This window comes from Triturus cristatus, chromosome 4_2, assembly GCF_964204655.1.
Source record: "Triturus cristatus chromosome 4_2, aTriCri1.1, whole genome shotgun sequence".
NCBI classification, from domain to species: Eukaryota; Metazoa; Chordata; class Amphibia; order Caudata; family Salamandridae; genus Triturus; species Triturus cristatus.
Window position 1 is genome coordinate 503,737,441 of NC_140586.1, and position 22,237 is coordinate 503,759,677.

Consider the following 22,237-nt stretch of genomic DNA (forward strand, 5'->3'; position numbering starts at 1 on the left):
CAGGGGAGAGACACTGCCAGAAAGCAGTGACCATTTAGCTGTGCCGAGGACCACCCCCAATTCGCTAAGACAAATTGGGGGTCAAATCTCAAATTTGCGTCAGTAGTCCCTAATAACGACAGACAAATGGGTGCTAGATTCAGTCACTCATGGAAACCTATTGGAATTCACCAAAAAACACCAAATACTTCCCCCCCCCCCCCCCCCCCCCCCAAAAGTGGCGCTTCCTCCCCATCTACGGCTGCTTCTGCAAGAAATATCAGCCATGCTCAACAAAGGGGCAATAGAAGAGGTTCCCGTTACCCAAAGGAGTATCTGGCTCTATTCTCCTTTATTTCTAATAAAGAAAAAGTCAGGAGACTGGTACCCCGTCTTAGACCTTCAGAAACTCAACAAATATTAATAAAACTATCCTTTCTCAAGGTTACCCTTAAAGACATCCTGCATCTCCTCAATCGTGGAAATCACATGACTGCGCTAGATCTCAAAGATATATACTTTCATATCCCAATTAACTCACAGCATCCAAAATTCTTAAGATTCAAGGTAGGCTGCACACACTACCAATTCAAAGTCCTCCCGTTCAGATTGAAATCGACACCCTGTACCTTTACAAAATGTCTGGCTCCAGTGGCAGCTCGCTTGAGGCAAAAAGGGTACAGGAATTTCCATACCTCGACCTTTGGCTGATAAAGGCAGCCACGTCTCTGCAGGCAACAAGAGAGACGCAACAAACTCTCTAGTCTAACACTCTTCAACAGCCTGGGCCTTCTGGTCAACAAGCAAAAATCCTTTCTCAAACCTTCAACAACGTTGACTTTTTTGGGAGCAGTTCTGGATGTGAGTCAAGACCAGGCATTCACTTCACAAGAAAGGCAATGATGATGTCCTTGCAGTGGTGGATACAGAGTGCAAACTTATCCAGAGGGTTAACATTCCTACCTCATATCCCCGAATTTATAATCACCACAGACGCGTCCCTGGAGGGTTGGGCGCTCCTCTCCAGGATTTAACCATCCGCAGAAAGTAGAATCTCCAGGAAAAAAAATGCACATACACTTGCTGGAACTCTGAGCCATAACTTTGAGTACCCACATTTCTTCCACGAATCGCTAGGTCATCATTGCTAACTTGCATGGCCAACATCCCCAGCATCTGTTATATAACGGCCATATTGCAGCATGTACCGGAACTTTGGAAATGTACTCTGCAACATATAGCACTCACGGCAGAACATGTCTGGAACAACCAATGTACTAGCAGACACATTAAGCAGAACGAATGCCAGCTGTCGCAAATGGGAGTGCAAACAACAAATTCTGGATGACCTTCTCGATCTATTGGGGGGGGGGGGGGGTTGAAACCAAACCTAGCCCTGTTTGTGACAAGGAAGAATCTGAAATGCCAATTCTACTCAAGCTGGAACCAGGAAAGTGGTCATGGGAATGCATTTTCGATTAGATGGTCTGGAATTTTTGCGTACCCTTCAGCCCCCCCCCCCCCTTCTCCATCCCAAAGTTCCTCAGGAAATTGAAGCGGGAACCTTGTCGAGTAATCCTGATTGCTCCCAGGTTGCCCAGACAATTCTGGTTTCAGAACAGGCCCACATTCAGTTGGAGCCCTAACCAATGGTACTGACGATAAACCACGCCAGGTACTTCACCAACATCATTACACTTGCCAGCCTGTTTCCTGAATTCAATAAGTTTGCAACCTTGAATATTCCTGCAGATTGCTGAGATTTTTGCAAAGGCCAGATCTGATTATACCTTTAAAACCTGCAAACTTAAAGGGAAGTGTTTGTTTAGTGTTGGGAGGTAAATGGTCATCCCATTTCCTCACCACTGAAGCAACTCCGCTCTGGGCTAGCAGAGTTATCAAGCAGTTTCTCAAGGGCCTTTTCAGAGTATTTCCTCCTGTAAATATACCTCCTCCTTCTTGGCACCTTAATATAGTGCTGGGGCAACTAGTGAAAGCCCTGCTTGAGGCCATTGACAAAGCAGATCTAAAATTCTTAGCTTGGAAAACCACGCTGTTGCTAGCACTCACTTAATCGAGAAGGGTCAGTGATATTAAAGCATTCACAATAAAAGAACCATTCATGCAATAAAAACAAAACCATATCCTGCTAAGGACCAATCCTAAATTCATACTATTGGTCCCTTCAGATTTTCATTTGAATGAGCCCATAGTATTAAGAACATTCTTTGTTAATCCCCCAAACTACGTCTGAAAAATCTTTACATACATTGGATGTTAAAAGATGGATCAAGTTCTACTTGCATTGTATATGACCATTTCAGAAAGTCGGTCAGCTTTTCATCTCTTATGGAAACCTTCATAAGGCCTTCCAAGTTTTCAAACAAAGTATAGCCAGATGGATCGCAGCGGCTATCCATTTGTGTAACGCACAAACTGGAAAGCTGTTTAAGAGGGAAGTAAAGGCTTATTCTACCAGGGCTATCTCTACAACCACAGCTATTTGCTGGTGTACCTATTCAGCAGGTGCACCTTCAGTCAGCATCACTATCTGAATGACTCTGAAAAGAGTGATAAGGCTGTCAGACAAGCAGTGTTGTGCCATTTATTTAAATAAGGTGAGCTGTATATAACTTTATTTCCCACTATCTGTTCTTCTCAGATTATATTATTGATTGTGAGTGTTCCACCAGAGAGGCCCTGATCCCACCCCAAGAGGTGCCTCTCCAGGTCCTGGACCCTTAGCTGGCATCAGAGTGCACTCCTCTTAAAGCCACCAGGGAGAAATCCTGAAGCTTTGTGATATTCCTGAATGGGTCAGTTTGCTCTGAGGTCTTGTTGCCTGTGACGACCATCACCACAAAGCTCTGGTGAAGCAGACTGTTTGGGCTAAAGTGACCTTCAGCGACTATCGGCAGTGCGAGAAATGCACTTTGCACTACAGCAACAGCCCGTAGGGACCGCCAACGTGAAGCAACAGCAAGAACAGTCTGCGATGTCCGAATGGATCTTCACGATATCTTCGAACGTCTGCAACGCTTTTCCTGCTCCTTGTGGCCTGCTCCACTGTACTCTTCTAGCCGTACTTTATGAAGGTAACTTTTTCAGCGGGACTAACCTGGTCCCTGTATCCGGCCAGCGCTCCATCACGGTCTGCCTGAACTTGCAACTTTCCCCTGGTCTAGCACGACCAGGTGATCGCGATTGGCACTTTATGCTCTTAAGCGCTATACTTACCTAAATCTTTTAAATTGCATATCTCCGGTCTACTGGTTGAATTTTTTCTTGTCCTCCCTTACTGTCTGTGTGTTGCATAAATACTTAACATGGTGCAACTAAATAAAGCCTGGCTACATTTTTGCCAAGCTACTGGAGATTTAAGAATCGGTTAATTTAGTGTCTTCTTTGGTTCACCTTTACAGGGATTGTTGTTGCTTGTGAAGTGTTCACTAGCCAGTCATTTTTGAATTGGAATGAATGGGTGGAACCAAGGTTTGGTTTTCTACAGCATTTCACAATGCAGAGAAGGTTATTCGAGCTATTTCTGTAGTCTTATTAAAGTTACATTGTAATAATTTCTTTTTTTTTGTTTGTTTTTTTGGAAGGTTCAAAAATTACAGAACATTATTGTGAGTCGTGCTACTCAGTATGCTCATAACATGAAGAGAAAAGAGCGAGAATATAACAAACTTAAGGAGCGTTTGCATCAACTTGTGATGGATAAGAAAGAAAAGAAGATGGGTAAGGAGGTGCTCACACTTTGCAACATCCACATTTCTTCTTTCAAGCATGTTAATTGTTTAATTCTGTTTTATTTTTAGTATTTGTTGGAAAGTGGGTTATTGGTAGGGGCAAATGTAGGTCTGCCACTGGCAATAAGGCCACTAACACATAATAGGACCCAGCATAGGTCTTAGAAAATTATTCCTATGCTCAACCCTTGGTAACGTGGCTGCAAGCAGACCAGCTTAACTTCAAAGACAGGTATGTAAAGCATTTAAAAACACAATTTCAGTAAATAATTAAGACACAACACAAAATAAAAATCCCAACACCAATTTATAAAAATATGTAATTTTTATCTTTTTAAATGACACCAAAACGAAAAAAATCCACTGTAGGGAACCAGAGAGATGAATTTTTAAAGATTAGTCACTTTCTAGTGCTTAGAAACCAACAGTGCCCCTTTTAGTCATATTGTTTTCTCTGACCGGGACACACCTTCAGAAACTGTTCTGTCTGGAGAATATCTCACCACTGTGCAGTGCCGCCTTCTCCAGCAGGAGGGTCCAGTTAGAACTCCTTCCTGAAGTTCTGCTTGTGGGTCCCAAAGTATCCAACACACAGTCCAAGGTTCTGGAATCTCCAAGAGGGTCCTTGAAAGTGTGAAACTTCAATACCAAAATCCACTTGAACAAAACCTTTTCAAATCCGCTGGTACGTTAAGTTCCTCCTGCTGTGCAGGGGAGATGATGGGTAAGTGTATTGTGGAGAAGAATATTTCAAGGTGGTCTTGACAGAGTCCTTGGCCGATTTGTAAACTGACGATAGTGACTCATGTATTTCATGTTGGGTTAGGAGAAGGTGCCCCGTGATGACACGTAGCAAAAGAATAGGTTGCTGGGGCTGCTCCTGGTGTTATCAGCCATGCCTGCGGCCGGCCCGTGCGATCTGACGCTGCATGGGTGTGAGATGTGTGCAGTGTAATTCAGACATCTCGGGCGTTCTAGTAGTGAATTGTGTTACAAAAGCCTGTGCACAATGTTAGTGGTGATGTCGTCATCTAGCTGCTTTCGGATATTTCCGTTCAAACCCAGGCTGTGCCCTCTGATGGTCACCTTAAAGGCGTCCAATTCAATCAACCTGTTAGAGGCCGAGTCGCTGTTAAGTTCAAAGTGTAATGGATATGGCTGTTATGCCCGCTTCCCATGTAAGGTGTAGGGATTGAGGGTTGTGGTCAGAGTGTGTTCCTAAATAATCAATCTGCCAGTCCATAGGGAGGAGAGTGGCTGATCCAACCATTCCATCAATCCTACCCAACATGCAGGTTGTGTGGTGAAGAGTAAAATGAGTGCGTGTCAGGGTTGCGGGTGTGTCAAATGTCCACAAGGTGCCAATGCTGCAGCCAGTCGCTTAGTGCCTAGGCATTTGACGTGGCAACTGTGCGTGGTGGGGAGGGAGGGGAGGGGAGGAACAGTCTAATATGGTGCTAAGGACAAAGTTTAAGTTGCCCCCTAAGGACCATGGGATCTCACTCCAACTGGACATTATGCCAGATAATTTGCTGTCCCTAATAGGAGCTGTCGACCATTTAGGCAACCTTGTATTAGTACATTCAGACCTTCAGTGTTCACCATTACCTTGTCTTCTACAAAAGGGATCCCCTGTCTCGCCCATATCAGGACTCCCCTCGCATAGGAGGAATAGTCCGTGGTTAACACTTGGCCACGCCAACGTCGTGTAAGTCGGTTGGCTTCGTCAAGTGTGTCTCCTGCAGCAGTGCTATGTTGGAGGGCCTACGTTTGAGGTATGAGTTGACAGCGTAATGGTGTGCGGGTGTACACATGCCACTAACATTCCAGGTGATTGTTAGTGTGGGTCATGTTGATGTGCGCTGATTCCCGGCATGCTGAGAAGATGCACAGAGTGGCGGATCCCCAACATGTAGCGGCTCCATTGGACCAGGGGGGGCAGGCACTTGTCGTAACGTAACTGGAGTAAAAAAAAATAACCCCCGTAGGTGTAAGATTTTCAGAGCAGATGAACAACAGGTGTCCGCCCAAGCTGTCAAACTGCCTGTGCCAAATACTGGCCTTATAGGCTGCTTAAAGGGAGTTTAGGCTTCGCGAAAGTCAAAAGTGAGAACTCCTTATGTGTAAGATGTGTAAATAGCAACTATGGTTGTGTAGTAGCAGTCAACCGCATCACGTTTCAGTCTTGTGTATTGCCTGTGAGATGCATTAGTGATTAGCAGGGCTGCCAGATTTGTCCAACTCAACTGCTGCAATTCAATGTTGGTTAGTTCTCACAAATATGAATCAATACAAGAGTGAATCGTGTGACAGTGGAGTGGGCATTGCTGGAGGATTAAGTGCTACCGGCAAGTCCTCAAATGTATTTTCTTTTTTTTGTATTTTTATTTTGAGCAGGATGAGAAGCAGCAAATATTGAAAGTATAATTTAGAGATCATTCATGTATCAAATCCATGTCAAATACAGCAGTATCAAACTCAATTCATCAAACCTATTACACTGTTCCGAATTACACAACCATATTGAATAGAATCTTAATTTTCGAAATGGCAGTATCAAAACCATTTAAAGTGTTAAAGTGAAATTATAAAACAAATTATCCCAAAATAACACTTTTTTTTTTTTACCTGCAGCAATATTAAAACTATAACTGTGCATTATTACAATTAAACAGGAACTTGCAGTACAAATTGTAAATAAGTTTACTATAATTGCGGATTTAATTTCCACATAGCATCAATAATATCCGTGCATAGATCTGCCATATTTTGCCAATCCCGACTAAAAGTGTGCATAAAAAGTGGTTCTGTTGCAATATACAGTCCTAATCAGCCATAGGGATGCCGAGGGCGTTCTACATCAAAAGTGATCCTACTACATGGCAGCATTGATACTAATAATGCATATGGGAATCATTAAGCTATAATATAGGATACCAACAACATTGGTAATCGTACAACTAAATCATGTACATGTCATTCAACATTCATTGACGGTGAAGAAAAACATACCCAGGCTGCCTTGAACCTTTTAAGAGCACCCAATCGTTCGGCATATGCCTCCTCAAAGGCTTGAGTCCTAGACATCTTATTTAGTCATTGACGTTTTGTTGATACCATTGTTGTTTTAGAACTCTGCAAAATCCATGACCTGGCCACCACTATTGATATTAAATAAAGTATTGTTGGTTTTTCTTTAACTGATACACTTAATGTGAGAGGAACGAAATAAAACCAACATAGGTGATGGGGGAGATCTTAGTGGCCATTCAACGACTAATAACCTCAAAAACATAATTTCAAAAGTGCTGTAGGCTTATACATGCAAAATATGTATGAGCAAATCTACCCGCACCATTCATCTTACAACTTAAGCTTTGATCGGGGAGTGCTGAAAACCTCTTGTGCAATCTATGTAGCGTATAGTATGCAATCCGCCTTGATAAAATCGCCATTCTTTTAAAAATGTGCTGCTCATAGTGCTCTGTATCCTATCTCACTAAGTAACTGCCATTCTATAATATTGCATCTGCATCCCTTTTTGAAGTAGTCAGTCTATAGTTTCTTGTTGATACTCTGGCGTAGCAATCTGTACCAGTTCCCCACTCCTGCTGTCTTATTTCCTTTAATGCACCTGATTTTTCACTGGGCTGACTCCCTCATCAGTTATTTATAAAAAAAAAAAAAAGAAAAAAAAAGAAAAGTAGTCACCTGGTTGAAGCTTAAACATAAAGCTGCATTTTGATTGCCAAATTGTTGTACTATTGATTCCCATGCAATCAATCTCATATGATTAAAAAAAAAAAACACTCCTATGTTCAAAGCCAACATAGGAGTGGCTCCACGACATTAAGACTCTTTGGGGGGGGGGGGGGGGTGGAGGGTAAATCTCAATTCTCGCAGTCTTTCATTGTAGTAAATGCATGACACACTGGTATATTTCGTGCTTTAAAAAAACTCGTTAAATGAGATGCTAAAGCCAGTAAAACCGTATATCTTGCGTTTTTTTTTTTTGTTTTTTTTTTAGAAAATTTTGCAGACCGCAGAAAAACTGGTTCTTATTGCACTTTCAGTTAACATACGGCCTAACAAAACATTGTCATAGTTTGATGATGATACTGCTGTTAATTGTCTCATCACGTTGACCAGTGAGGCCTGATAATGTTAAAAAATGTGGTAATACTAAACCCCCATGTATTGTCTAATTGGAGAGTAGACATTTTAACCCTTAGTTTGTTAGCCAGAAAAACTTATGGATAATACTATCCAGATCCTCCAAGTATGAATTGGGCACTTACAGAGGAAGATTAAGGAATGGAAATAGAGGAAGGATTGTCATTTGAATTAATGAGACTTGTTCTACTAATGACAAAGGCAGAAGGATCGCCTGGTCTAATAGCTTTTTCGATTTCATTAGGATATTACCATAATTTAGCTGAAACAATTGTGCATAATCAATTGTTACAAAAATTCCTAAATATCTAATGGGTCGTTGAGGTACGGACTGGAAATCGACCAGAAGCTGAGAAATCGTTGACCTAAATAAAAGCACTTCTATTTTGGCTTGATTTACTCTATACACTCCTACACGAGTAAATGCCTGAATTTCATCCATCACATTCTGTATATTTGATCCCTCTTCCTTTAAATATAAAATTATATTATCCACAAATGGTTAAATTTTTGCCATCCCTCTTATAGTGCCGTCCACGGTTATGCCTCTGTACATTGTCCCGTGTACTCCTCACTTCGGTGGGTGAAGGGCATGAAGTGGCCAGCCCAGTAGTTTGCATCCAGTCCCATGCCTCTTCAGAGTCATCGAAGAAATGTGCAGTCCCATCAATTGCGGCATGGAGGCTGGCAGGGAACAGGCGTGAGAAGTATGTTCGGTTCTCTGAGACGTCTCTTAACTTCCTGAAACGAGCTCCTCTTTTTCTGCGCTGCCACGATAGTCGGGGAAGGATATGTGAGGCATTGTTTGGTTTTATTTTCTGCAGTTTGTGCCTCACGTAACATGGAGTCCTGATCCCTCTAGTTCAGCAGGAATAGAAAAGGCCTGGGGTTCGTGGCAGGTGGTGGTTTGCTCCTTGGCACTCTGGCACAGTCAATCTAGAAGAAGGGCGAAAACGGGGCGTCGGGAAGTAGGGTACGAATCAAGGTCTCGGCATAGGCCACAGCATCTTGGCCCTCCACTCCCTCTGGAAGACAGACTACATGTATATTGTTTCTTTTAGTGGTCTTTCACTTTGCATTCCAGAACATGCACACGAACCACTAAGTTCTGCACCACAGCTGTTTTGCGGGCTGTTGGTTGGAGTTCAACCAGTGTGTGTTCAACATTATGTACTATGCCTGTGAATTTGCGATGGTCTGCGTCAGAGTGAAGTCAGCTGTTACTTTGTCGATTTCTGCTTTCGAGTGATGTGCGCATCTACCCTAGAGTTGTTCTGATCCTACAATCTGATTGTAGGACCGTGTCAAGCTTAGCACCAAGGGATCTATCTGAGTCAGAGAGCCCATCTCCCACCAATTCTCCAGTTGTGCAACTCCAGGGCTGAGGCAGGACCTGTCACCGGTTGGGTAGCTAATAGCAGGTGACCCATGGCCAGCTAACATGCATTGGGCATCTGAGAGACCAGTGCCGGGTGAGGCGAGCCCAGGGACCCTGCCCCATGGTCTACCATCCGGCTCGCTTGGGATCTGCTAGTCTAGTAGATTACCACGTGGGATTGTTGGGGGCTAGGGTCAACTTGTGCCATGAGTGCCCATGTACAACCAGCCCTGTAGTGAATGGTCGCACAGCAAGGCTGTAGGCCCACGAAGAGACCAGTCTTGGCTCCAGACAGTTATACTAATGTGGTGTATAATCTGTGTCTCCGGAAAGCTGAGACAATTGCACCTTTCTACGACTAGTAGGTAGGGGTGTCCAGGGTGCTCCAACCATATTGGTGACCCAGGCAGAGAGGACCAGTCCGAGGGAGGGAGGGAGGGGGTGGGGTGGAGTATCATGTTTGTGGCTCTATAGGAAGTCAGCATAACAAAGTAGGTGAGCTATGAGGCATATTTGCTGGAAGAAGCGTCTCCAAGTAGGGCTCCCAGAGTAAGAATGACACTCCACAAACCCTGAGGGCGCATCTTGCTTTGTGTGCACTGGGGTCATCAGTGTAGTTCAATCCGCTCCCAGAGCATCCATGGCTCCTGCCTTTGTAATAGGTGAATGAGGAAAATCCCAGGAGGCCTATTTGGGCCTCTGACGCGGATCAACACAAAGCAATCTGCTGCAATTTATGGAAGGTGGCGAGGACTAGGACCGAATCGGCCTGTCGGTCACACCGCTTCACTTTCCAGTAGCCGGAGAGATGCAGGTGCAGTGCACTGAGCTGGGGTGTCGACCTACAGCTCGTGGCGGGGACCTGAAAGGAATCCACCCTGTGTCCCTACTTATGTACACCGCTCCAGAGGCAGCCTCACCGACAGTCCGAAGCGGAATCCAGGGCATGCAGGTATTGTGCCCAACTGGGATTGCAGGGGAGATGTTGGAGTGGGGGCCGGACCGGGTACAAGGACTCAGTGTAACAAGGTTCACTGCACCCATTGCCTTCTAGCTCAGGCCTGACACAACCTCCGCTCTTACATCTGGGACCGCATCCAGGGAGAGGGGCGCACTGGCGGGAGAGTGGCGGCACAGCTATTCCCGGTTCACCTGCGGTTGTGTGCTTGACCAGACGGCAGTTTGTCTTCTCATGAGCCTTGCAGGCACTGCATGCACGTCCTTCAGCCAGGGCAGCCCCAGTGCCGAAACTGATCTGGTCAGTGCCGCGCCCCAGCCCAGCTGGCCCGGGTGGCAAACAAGGCAGCCGCCCTGCAGGCGTGTCCCCGAAGAAGTGGGGGGCAGTCAGGGCTGACTCACCTCCGCGCCACCATAAAGCGCCCTGCCGAGCTGTGATGCCGCACCACAACCAGTAGGGGGGCCTGGGCCCAAATATACCCTCATACCCCCACCTCTGTGTGCAGCTCTGGCAGTAGCCCTGCCGTAGGGCAGAGGTGTCATCTAGGGTCGTGCAGACTTGGTGCCCCAACTGGATGTGCAGGAGAAATGTTGGAGTGGGGGCCAGATGAGGTGCAAGGGCTCAGCTCAACGCTATCCACATCACCCCATGTGGTCAAGCCTAGGACCGGCACAACATCCAGGCTTACAGCTGGCACCGCATCCATGGGGAGGGCGCGCTGGCGGGAGATCAGCAGCACCACTAAACCGGCAATACCAGGTGAGCCTGGAATAATCAGTAGGCAGTTCATCCCCTCGGGGCCTTGCAGTTATTCTGTGTACGTCCCCTAGCCAGGGCAACCCCCCTGCCAGAGCCGACCTGCTAGTACAGTACCCCAGCCCCGCCAGTGATCAGGGCAGTCGTCCCTGTGGGCACGCCCCTAGGCAAGCGGAAGGCAGCTAGCTTGCCTCCAGGTCACTAGCAAGCCTTGCAGTTGTAGCCAACATCCGCCCGCTTCCACGCAGTTGTAGACCGCAGCCAGGTTCCCACCTCATGAACAGGCTCCACAGGGTCAAGCAGCCCTGTTAATAGATGTGCTGGTAGGAAACCGCAGCGGGAGGTAGATGGGACAGGTTTAGGCGACGATGGTGTAGTTTGGCCAGGATTTGTGGTGACTGACAGGGTAGATGTGCTAGAGCCTCTTTAGAGTGCGTCCGCCATCTTGGCTCTGCTATCTATGCCCCTTCTCAACACGTTTATGGTGCACGCCCTTCCTGAAAAGTCTAGCTTTCTGTGTAGATGCTGATTGCAAGATTGCGTATGATAGCCTTGGTAAATGTAGCAGCCACCACGAGGCGGACTTCCTTTACTTGACTAGATGAGCTCAATGAACCAAGAGGTATGCATGACCAGAAATGGTGTGTGGTAAATACATCTCCAGTTACCAAATAAGTACTAAACTATTATACCCAGTGTTACTCCACACAGCTTGCGTATAAGGGTACATGGGCCTCATCCATTGAAGATAGCATGCATCATCAGCCCTGCTCATCACCCCAAGGCAACCATGAGCGTCTCAGGGCAGCTTTCTGCATCTTCATAAGCTGTTTTTATAGGGTTGCGGCTGTTGTGATTTTTTGCCCTGAAACCACAAGTTGGTAAAGGCAGCTTGGCTAAAGTTGTACACTGAAAATTGAGCCACTTAAAACCTGCTGCCTTTACATCTAGAACTAAACCTTGATTTTATTGGTCTGTCCCTGTGGCCACTGTAATTATGACTCTTAATGTCTTGTTATCAACATGTCCATGCTTAATGTAACCCAACTCAGTATTTGGCATTGCATGAGGACAGCTTGGTCCTCAACACCCTACACCTGTCTGAGTTGATGATCCTGATTTTTTTTAAACGTGTTTTTATTGCAGAATTAAGAATGAGAACTCCGTGACGTCAACCTAAGTACACATGATACCTCAGAGCCCACCCCTGGTCACAACAATATACACAGCCATTTAGCCCACATCCCAGAGGCCGGGCGGCACATTAATGTAAAGATTCTGAATGTCATGTCGATCATTGCACAGATGAGCAGGTCAACAGCTCATTATAATATTGATGATCCTGATGTGAGTTAAGGAGTGTGTGTTTGTGGTCTAAAGTACAAAGTGTACTTTTTCTCAATATGAAGCAATTGGATGCTACCCTCCTGGATCTGTTGTTAGACCCGCAAAGGTAGTGTGAAGATAAGATATTGGAATTCACTTTAGGTCCCTATCGTTACCCTATTATGGCGGTTGACAGTTATGTAAGAGGATCTTTAATTTTTATTCAGAAAATGCTGGCAGTTCTTTTTTTATTCACACACTAAAGAGTCTCTAAGAAGCCAACAGAGGGCTAGGTAAAAATTGAGAAAAATGTATTCAATAAACCCATCATAGTCTGGTTTTCAAGAGTATAGCAGTTGGCCTGCTGAAGAGGTGGCAGATGTGTCTAGTGTACATGCTTACACTGACCCTGGCAGAAGAGAGCCTCAGGGAGGTAACCGTCTTTAGCATCATTGGACTCTTAACATGAAGTATCCTAATTAAAATTAATTGCTGCAATGAAGAGAAACCTCAAGCAGAAAAGGACTAGGCCAGATTAGTGATTACCTCATTCTGAAAAATAGATAGGTGTGGCAAACTTCTCTGTGCTGTTGTCCTGCTTGAATTAAGCTTACAAAAAGTGATGGATGGAATTCTTGAATTAATCTCAGCCATGTGTAAATGCTCAGGGCTTCATCTCAAACATCATTTTTTTTTTTTTTTTTTTTTTTGCCCCACCATGGCACTTCAAATTAGACCCAGCCATATGGAAATCAGGCTTGGTCCTGCTGTAATAGGAACACATCAATCCAAACTGCAAAAGGAGGTTTTCTGTGAATCAGGATGCAAGCAACCCAAGACTTGTTTCAGCTTATTTGAGCCTCTTAAGTCGTATGTAGCTTGTATCCAGTGACACAGTGAGCACATGATCCACCAATGGACATACCTGTTGAACTTTGGGTATCCCAATGAAGCATTCAAAGTGATTGGAATGTTTTAATTAGACAGTCATATGCATATCAGCCCTGGTCCTGCTCCGCATGCATCCAACTGAAGAGTACCACTTAGGCAAAAAGCTTTCTTGGGTTGCGTGGGCTTTGGTTGGGAGAGGACCTTGATTGGCAGTTCAGACTGGACTGTTCCTATTGGTTCTCAGGGCGAATACCCTTTTCCAACGTCATCAGGACCTTCAACCTTGTCCATGCCAGGTGGTTTATGTAGCAGACTGCTGAACTGGTGTTAATCTTCAACAGAAGACACCACTTCACTCTCTTTGTGGTTCAGTATTTGACACTGAATTGGCCTACCGGAAGTTCCAGACAATTGACATGCAATTGTATTTCACATGATCACCATTTTCTGCACCTGGTGCATTAGGCCTGTCTGCTTGCTTCCGATTCTATGTTCAGGACTGGGTTTGTTCCTAAGATTTCCCTTCTGTTCCATGTCACCATGTGGTTCAGCCACCAGCATAGCTTCTCCCCAGTGTCCTCTGAATTTGGAACTAGTTAAGAATATGCCCATCCTCTCCTGAGAAGGGCTGCATTCAGTTTCTGCAGACCTGTGTAAGGAAGTAGTCCTGGAAATGAGGAGCCCAATTATAAATGGGCAGTCTAAGACCTCTTGGGTTTGGTCAGAGTACTTCAAATTTTTAGTTTGAGGGCTATTTTCGATGTCTGAAGTTTGAGCACTGTCTGAACGGAGTATTCTAGAACCCAACTAGGAATATTCCTATTTGATACCAAAGCATAGGCTCTGTAACATAGAGGATACCATCTGAAGAGGTCTGAAAAGCTGGATTGGACACATTAGTATGTTTTTTAGATATGAATAAAGTTGTACCTCCTGCGACCAGTTAAACTGCATCACTGATCTTAGCACTTTTGTTGTCCTTTAAGTTGTGATACACTGTCCAGTACACAGTGCGTAGTGTCTTTCTGGGATACACCTTCCAGTACTAAGGGCGTAGGATCTTCCTGAACAGATGAATGACGACGTTCTCGAAGTGGCGGAATACCGTCCACTCTCAGAAATCCATGAGGTCTATCACAGGTCGTTATCCATTTTCATTTTTGGTTGCTGATCTAGACTCTTGTATATTCATTGTCAAGCCTGAAATGGCTGTTTTTATTTTGCCTCCAGTGCTGCAACTTCCTGATCACTCGTCTGTGTCCGAGAAGCCTAATGGCTGTGATCGACACCATTGGTTTGGAGAACTCTATGGAACCATTTGATGGTCTAGGGAACTCAAGTATTGGACTTCCAAACTTGCCAGTTGTGGGTGAATTGGCACCCCCCCCTCCCTCAAGCTCATACTTGGGTGCGGGGGGGGCTTGGAGATTTAATAGTGCCTCTAAAAGACCCTTGGTGCCTCACGTAATCACTGCCTCATCACCGTGCTCTCCTAGGTTGCTGTCCTCTGATTCGGGAACTGACGGTCGAGCTCCAGCCTCAATCCCCCCCGCCCCCCCCCCCCCGCTCGAACGTCGTCACCAAAAACCCAAAGGACCAAGATGTTTTTAATGAAGGTCTGCACTTTTATCCTAGGATGCAAACGCAAAGACTAATTTCCCCAGCTCTTCGTGGAAAGCCTCACCAAAAAGCTTCTCTGTACCACTTGACCAGCTTTAGAAGTAGCTGTAATGAGGACCTGCACCTCTCTGAGATTAAACAATTGGTGTTGCCCAGAAACATGATTGTTCTTTGAGCCTAGCTGGACACAATTTCAGGTGATATCTGGGAGCCTGACTATTTAACAACTTTAGCCATATCTGAGATCTTGGGCAGTGGCCTGCTATTTCTGGAACTTTATACTGACGCGGCCACCAGGAATGGTCCATACCCTTCTTACAGTCTTTAAGAAACTGTGCAAGAAATGTGGCCATTCTGCCATCTACCTCTGGCATCACGGTTACTGTTGCAGATCTCTTTATCCAAGGTTTTGGTAAAATGTCCTAGTACGCATTGGATGGCATCCATTCAAACCCATTTGGTTGACGGGGTTTTTGTATATTTCTGTTCCCTTATTGTCTGATGGGGGTTTGGCCCCTGCCTTCTCCTATAACTCCTCATAATTGAAGTCACCTGCTCAACCTTTGCCATCTGTCTCTTCATGGATGGGGAGGGGGTGCAGATATTTGGGGCAAACTGGTTACCTAGTGTCTTTCGTCTGGCATTCGTATTGGCAGGAGTCAAGCTGTGCTGCCTCAAATTTGTGGAACCCTGAAAGTGTCCAAGTCTTTAGATCCACCCCACCCCGTCCAAATGTTTCGATTATAGACATCCCCTCCGATTTGTTTTCCATAATCTTAACTGTCCTTTTAAAATGCTTTAACAGATATGAGGCCTAATGCAAAGTAATTGAATGATTTTCTCTTTTTATCAATAAATCTGACTAATGCATGTTTATAGATTTTCAGAGGAGGGGCCGGATTTATTACAGGACTATCGCACACGCTTTCCTTCAACGCCTGTTCCTCTACCTCCGCAGCCACCACTGCCTGCTGCTTCTCCACCACGTACCTCTGTACCTCTATCTGCATCCTCCCCTGTGGGAGATACTGGTGTGCCTCAACATCATCAGGATGCTTCTGATGAAGGAGAAATTGAGAACCATCAACCTCAAAAGGAGGGACAAACAGGAGATGAATGGGATGACTACGTCCTATCAGCACCGGCTTCTCCCTCTCCGCAAATGGTAGTCTCCACCAGAGGATATCCGCGGCTTTCATTCCTTAATAGAAAGAGCAGTGTCACGTTTCCAGCTGTCGTTAACCGTAAAGCAATCAGACTGCTTTCTCTGATTTCAAAGACCTATCTCGAAAATCTGTTGGGTCTATACCCATTGTAGACCACAAATGGCAAGACAGCTTAAAGGTAATGAGGACACAGGCCACAGTTATCTCTGTCTTACCCAAGATTTACAAAGTATAATGCTCCGGAGGATGCTCCAGCTTGTCTAGTGGGACATCCTAACCCTAACTCCGTTATCTCGCAGGCCATTCAACGGAGATCGAGCAACCCTCTAGTGCCCATTACTGCTCCAGCTGACTGAGAAGGGAGACGCTTATATAACATCGGAAAAAGATTTACAATCACATCCGGTCCAACTGTTCGTGCTGCCAACGCTCTTGCGATTTTAGCCAAGTATGATTGACAGATGTGGTTGGACTTTGCTAATTTCTTAGTTCTCCTTCCAGAGGATAAGAGGATGGAAGCAAGGAAATTCCTGCTTGAGGGGGAAAGATATGCATCTGAAATTAGTGATGCTTCTATGGATATTGCTTCCTTAGCTATGTCAGCTTGCTGGAGCTGCTGTCCTAAGATGCCAGGGTTGGCTGAAAGTAACCATTATCCGCCCTGAAGTGCAAAGCAAGATCTTGGATATGCCATTTGATGGTGAAACACTCTTTGGCAAGCATATTGACTCTTTGCAGTCCATCAAAATAGACACATCTAAGGCTCTGGGAACACTCCAATATAGAAAGCACATGGCATAGGAAATTATTCTTTTCGAGGCGGTTACCAAAGATACCAGCCTCAAACGTACTTCTCTTACCGGCCTTCTTACCAACAGCAACAACAATACCGTGCGCCACCACAGGCTGCCAACTCCAGACAGCCTAGGCGAAAGCCACAGGTTCAGCCCAGCAATTCGGGCCGAAAACAGTGACGACGCTTTGCCGCCTGCTGCTCTTACCTTGTCTTTTTACCTACATCAATGGCAAAAAAAAGAACATCAGACAAATGGGTCCTGGATATAATAAAGTATGGCCATACCCTAGAGTTTACCACAAAGCCACTTCATTACCCGCCTAAGAAATGAACACCACCCCATCTTCAATTGTTAAAGAAGGAGGCTTTACTAATGCTTCAAAAAGGAGCAATAGAATATTTTCCACGCTCTGAGAGAGGAAAAGGTTTCTACTCTAGTTTTTTCCTGATAAGAAATTGGGGGAATGGCGTCCCATTTTAGACCTCAGGAAGCTCCACAAAAACCTGCTGAAGAAATACTTTCTTATGGTTACTCTATAGGAGAATATTGCAGCTTCTAAACCATTCAGACTTTTTTAGCAAGCTTAGATTTGGAAGACGCTTACTTCCATATCCCTATTCACCTCAAACATCGAAATTTTCTAAGTTTCTCTGTGGCAGGCGCGCATTATCAATTCAAGGTTCTGCCCTTCGGCCTTAGCTCAGCTCCATGGGTTTTCACCAAGTGCCTTACTCCCGTGGCAGCATTCCTGCGGCTGAAAGGCCTACAGATCTTCCCATACCTCGAGGATTGGCTGGTGAAAGCCCCTTCTATTAGTCATGCTTCAGAATACATCTTTCTGCTTACAGCTCTTCTGCTCTCTAGGGCTGGCAGTCAATCTTCGAAAATCCATTCTAGCTTCTTCTCATCGGTTAACGTTTCTAGGAGCAACACTGAACACTCCAAAACAAGGCATTCTTGTCAACAGAGATACTGAACGGGATCCTATCTGTGGCTCAAGATCTTTACAAAAGGAAGTGCGCTTCTGTCGGTCTCCTCAAATCCTTTCTCGGGATGATGTCGTCCGCCATTCTCATGATACCTCCCGCTCGTCTAAGGATGAGACCATTTCAAGAGCAGTTGGACGCCCAATGGCTTCAAATAACAGGATCATTGGACGACATAATTCGGATAACTCCGATCATGAAGGATGCACTTCTTTGGTGGCAATCTCGCAGCAGGCTCTCTTTGGGACTGTCATTCCTTTCCCCTCTTCCAGAGTTTGTTCAGACAACAGATGCATCTTTGAAAGGCATCTGCAAGACCTCCAAATAAGCTGCAAATGGAGTCTCTCTCAAACGCATATACATTTTTTGGAGCTACGGGCAATTTTTCTAGCCCTCCAGTCATTCCTCCCAAGGATAAGAGCATCCTCAGTCCTCATACACACAGAAAACGCCACCTGCATGCATTATCTAAACTAGCAGGGAGGAACAAGATCTCCGATTCTATCCTGGGAAGCTCAAAAGATATGGGAAAGGACACTACAACGTCAAATAACTATCAAAGCGGATCATCTTCCAGAAATAAAGAACAACCTAGCAGACACCTTGAGTTGGTTAAGTCAATCAAATCCCGAGTAGGAACTCAACCAACTGGTTCTCAACCACATCTTCCAGAAATGGCGAACACCCAACTTGGACCAATTTGCGTCTCAAGGGAACCAGAAATGCCTGTTCTTTGCCAGCAGGGAACCTCAGATAGGGTCATGGGCGAATACTTTTTCGATATGGTCAGGAATCTTTGCGTACGCTTTTCCCCTAATCTCCAGGGTGCTGATGAAAATGAAACGGGAACCGCGTCAACTCATCCTCATTGCTCCACGTTGGCCACGTCCGCACTGGTTCACGGAGCTACTCCTGCTGTCGCAATCCAAACCTTATCGCCTTCCTTTGTCAGCCACCCTGCTAACTATGAATAAAGAACAGAGCCTGCATTCGCACCCAGCTTCTCTTCAATTGCATGCCTGAAACCAGAGTTCAAGGAGTACAAGGATTTAGTTATCCCTCAGGATTGTAGAGGTATATTGTCCAGGGCAAGAGCTGAATCTACAACTAAAACATATAGACTGAAATGGAAACGTTTTTGTTCTTAGTGCCTTCGCAATAACACTCTCCCTCTTCACTCTTTCCCAGATCAAATCTTGCCTTATCTCTTGTCTCTGGCAAGATCAGGTATGGCGTATGCTTCAGTCAGGGTCCACCTCGCGGCCCTCTCACGATATAGATGGACATCTGACGCCTCTTCTCTCTCTGCTCTTCTCGCATCATCAAACAGTTCATGAAGGGCCTTTTCAGTACTTTTCCTCCCCATTAGGCCTCCTCCACCAGAATGGCGCATTAATGTGGCCCTCTCAGTTAATGAAACCACCTTTTGAGCCAGTCCACAAAATAGAGCTCAAGTTTCTCACATGGAAAGTGGCTTTGCTTCTTGCGCTTTCATCTGCCAGAAGAGTAAGTGAAATTCAAGCCTTAACCATTAAAGAGCCTTACTTACGCTTCACAGAGGACTGTGATGCTACGAACAAATCCCAAATTTGTATCAAAGGTACCATCTCAGTTTCACCTTAATGAGCCTATAATTCTGCTCATTTTTTTCTGCATCCTTCATTATCAGTGGGAAAACCTGTTCACTCTTTAGTTGTAAAAAGATGCCTTAAGTTTTACCTGCAGAGGACAAAACAACTGCGCAGAACGGATCACCTTCTAGTATCTTACGGACCTGTAAAACTAGGGTCTGCGGTTACAAAAAGAACTGTTGCACGATGGATCGCTGCTACTATCCAATTGTGTCATATTAAGTGTTCCACTAGACAAGATTTGCCGTGCCGCTACCTGGAAAAATGCTCCTACCTTCACCCGGCACAATTGCCTGGACTTGGCAACTTATAACGAAGCAGCAGTGGGACAGGCAGTCCTGCGTCGTCTATTTCAATAATGTAAGCCTCTTTTATTAGAGATTGTATTTCTTGTGTGATATATACATTTGATATCTTGCTACGTAGTATCTCATTGTTTTTATATTGGCATGTATGTTATAACCCACCATCCTCTAAGGTGAAAAGGTATAGATTACAGTACTGTTAAACATGCATGTTTATGAAACTGCTAGCTACTTGATTCAAGCATGTGAATCTATGCAAGATCCAATACTTGAGAAGAAAACTAGTTATTTACCTGTAACTACGGTTCTACAGTATTGGTATCTTTCATAGATTCACATGCAACACACCCTCCTCCCCGGAGAGGCTTCCCTTATTCCTCAATGTTTATAGTTTCACACTTGTGCTTGAAAATCTGAGGGACCTAACCCCTCTTGGGATTGTTCTAGAGGGTGCCGTCGTCTGATTAAGTTTGGTTCTTTTTTTTTTTTTTTACAAAAGAAAGTGAATCGGCTATTGCAGTGACTCATTGCATGGTTACCTATAGTAGTTCGATCTACTGCTTTTATATGTATACCATGTGACTCCCACTACGATGACTGGGATGATTCAAGCATGTGAATCTATGAAAAATACCATTACTGGAGAACCGTAGTTACAGGTAAGTAATTCCATTTTCTTTTGTTTGCTTTAGGTGTTATCAATTCAAGACCGTTGATGCATACATATTATGAAGCATCCAGCCTTGCCATGGAACCTCCAGTTCAGTCACCTATGTATATAAATATACAGTAGATTGAAAGGTTTCTGGAGCAAAATGCTTTTATGCTTTTATGTATACTTTCTTGTAGGGAAATGCTTGTGTTACGGTAAGACTTTTGATTATTTTATTTTTGCAGCCATCGATGTTCTCAACTATGTCGGGAGAGCTGATGGGAAAAGAAGTGCTTGGAGAACCAGTAAAACAGATGCCAAGTAAGGAAATGCTTAAGTAATATCTATTTTAAATTGCATTTTAATTGATGCGCTCTTTATCTTTTTGCGTGTATGATTAAGTTTTAAGTTTTCGTATATGTGAACAATGTGGAAATGTCCTGTCATGTCTGTCACATTCACGGTCTATAGAGATCTTTCACATGTATTTGTTTTTTTTAATATATTTCTTTTTATTAAACATTCATTGACAAAGTATACAATACAAAGGAATCGAGTACATTTCAATTAGCGAAGGTAATGATTGACAGACTTTTCACATGTATTTGTTGTGTTTTCTTATGCTCAATCATGAATTTTCATCCACAAGGTTCCACCACATAGAGGCACCCTGTACCCTCCCTGTACTTAAGGTCTCCAATTGGAAGTTCTTTAAATGTTTGGTTTCTCATGGTGGCTCCCATGTATTAAGTTAGAGGTAAAAGGATGCTAAAGCTGCCTTTTAAGTGGCATTCAAAAGGTGAGCTAATGAATTTAGTACTAAAACAGAACGCCTCTTCAGACGAAAAAGTTGCAACAGAAAGCGTCTGTATTTTTGGCAATTTGCTGTAAGGCAGATAGTGGTGGTGTAGGTTCCCTTGTACGTTTAGGCTTCTCTGCAACATTTGACAACATTGATCACACTACTCATTGAAACTTTGAGACCGACAGTTTGGGCCAGAATTAATATTGTTTCAAACTTTTCTTAACTGCTCATCGGTTGGTAAACTGTTGTTTTCAGGGTTTTACACTGTACCCATGTCTATTCAATCTGTACTTGTGCTTGCTTGCTAGGTTATCAATACAGAGCATGGTTCTCTATGAATGCAGATAATACTCCGTTTATCACCATCTCATGCCATCAAATATTCCAAACTCTTTAACCAGAACTTCCTAATCAGTTTCCTGGCAATCACTCCGTGGTAGATGTCCTCCATTGTTCTGAAGCTGAAACTTGTAGGTCCTCCTTAGCCCTCTCACTAATAAACAATGGAATAAGATCCTTTGGCTTGTGTTAATGGGTCCGTGACCTGCTCCTATTAGTGCCTTAAATGTAGGAATTCACCTTGACTTTTCACTGTCATTGGAACTTCAGACCAAGATGGCGAACAGCTGTTTCATCCATCTACAAATTCACAAGAAAGTCCTCCCTTTTCTGGAAGTGGTATTCCATTGTCGTGTAGTTCCTAGGAATACCCTGGACCTGCGCGTTTTGTATGACCTAAACTGAGTGCTTGGTGTCCCAACCACTTCCGGACACCCCCACAGTATGTCAGCCCAGCTTGCTCTACAATGCCACTCCCACCCGCCTGTATCTTACAGTGGTGTAGGTAGTTTCTGGCATCCACTGAACATGCAACCCTGATTCCTCGGGGATTGTGGGAAACAGTACAGCACTTTTCGCTCAGTCACTCATGGTCACTTATTCTCAAATACACAGGAGGGTGATTAGGACATTTCAATAAGCATATAAAACATATGTGCTGCGACAATCAGGAGATGGAAGCATACGAAAGGGATTGCTAGTACCAACATAGCAAATAGTAGA

At 44.5% G+C, this 22,237-nt stretch overlaps 1 protein-coding gene across 6 annotated transcripts in view; it reads left to right on the plus strand.

Moving 5' to 3' along the window:
* Positions 1-22,237, plus strand: part of SSX2IP (SSX family member 2 interacting protein) — a 450,188-nt gene that overhangs the window by 203,561 nt on the left and 224,390 nt on the right. For all 6 annotated transcript variants that reach the window (XM_085602084.1, XM_085602087.1, XM_085602088.1 and 3 more), the window contains 2 exons: positions 3,585-3,720; positions 20,616-20,691. In XM_085602084.1, the coding sequence (XP_085458210.1) occupies positions 3,585-3,720; positions 20,616-20,691 (212 nt within the window). The remainder of the gene's footprint in view (positions 1-3,584; positions 3,721-20,615; positions 20,692-22,237) is intronic.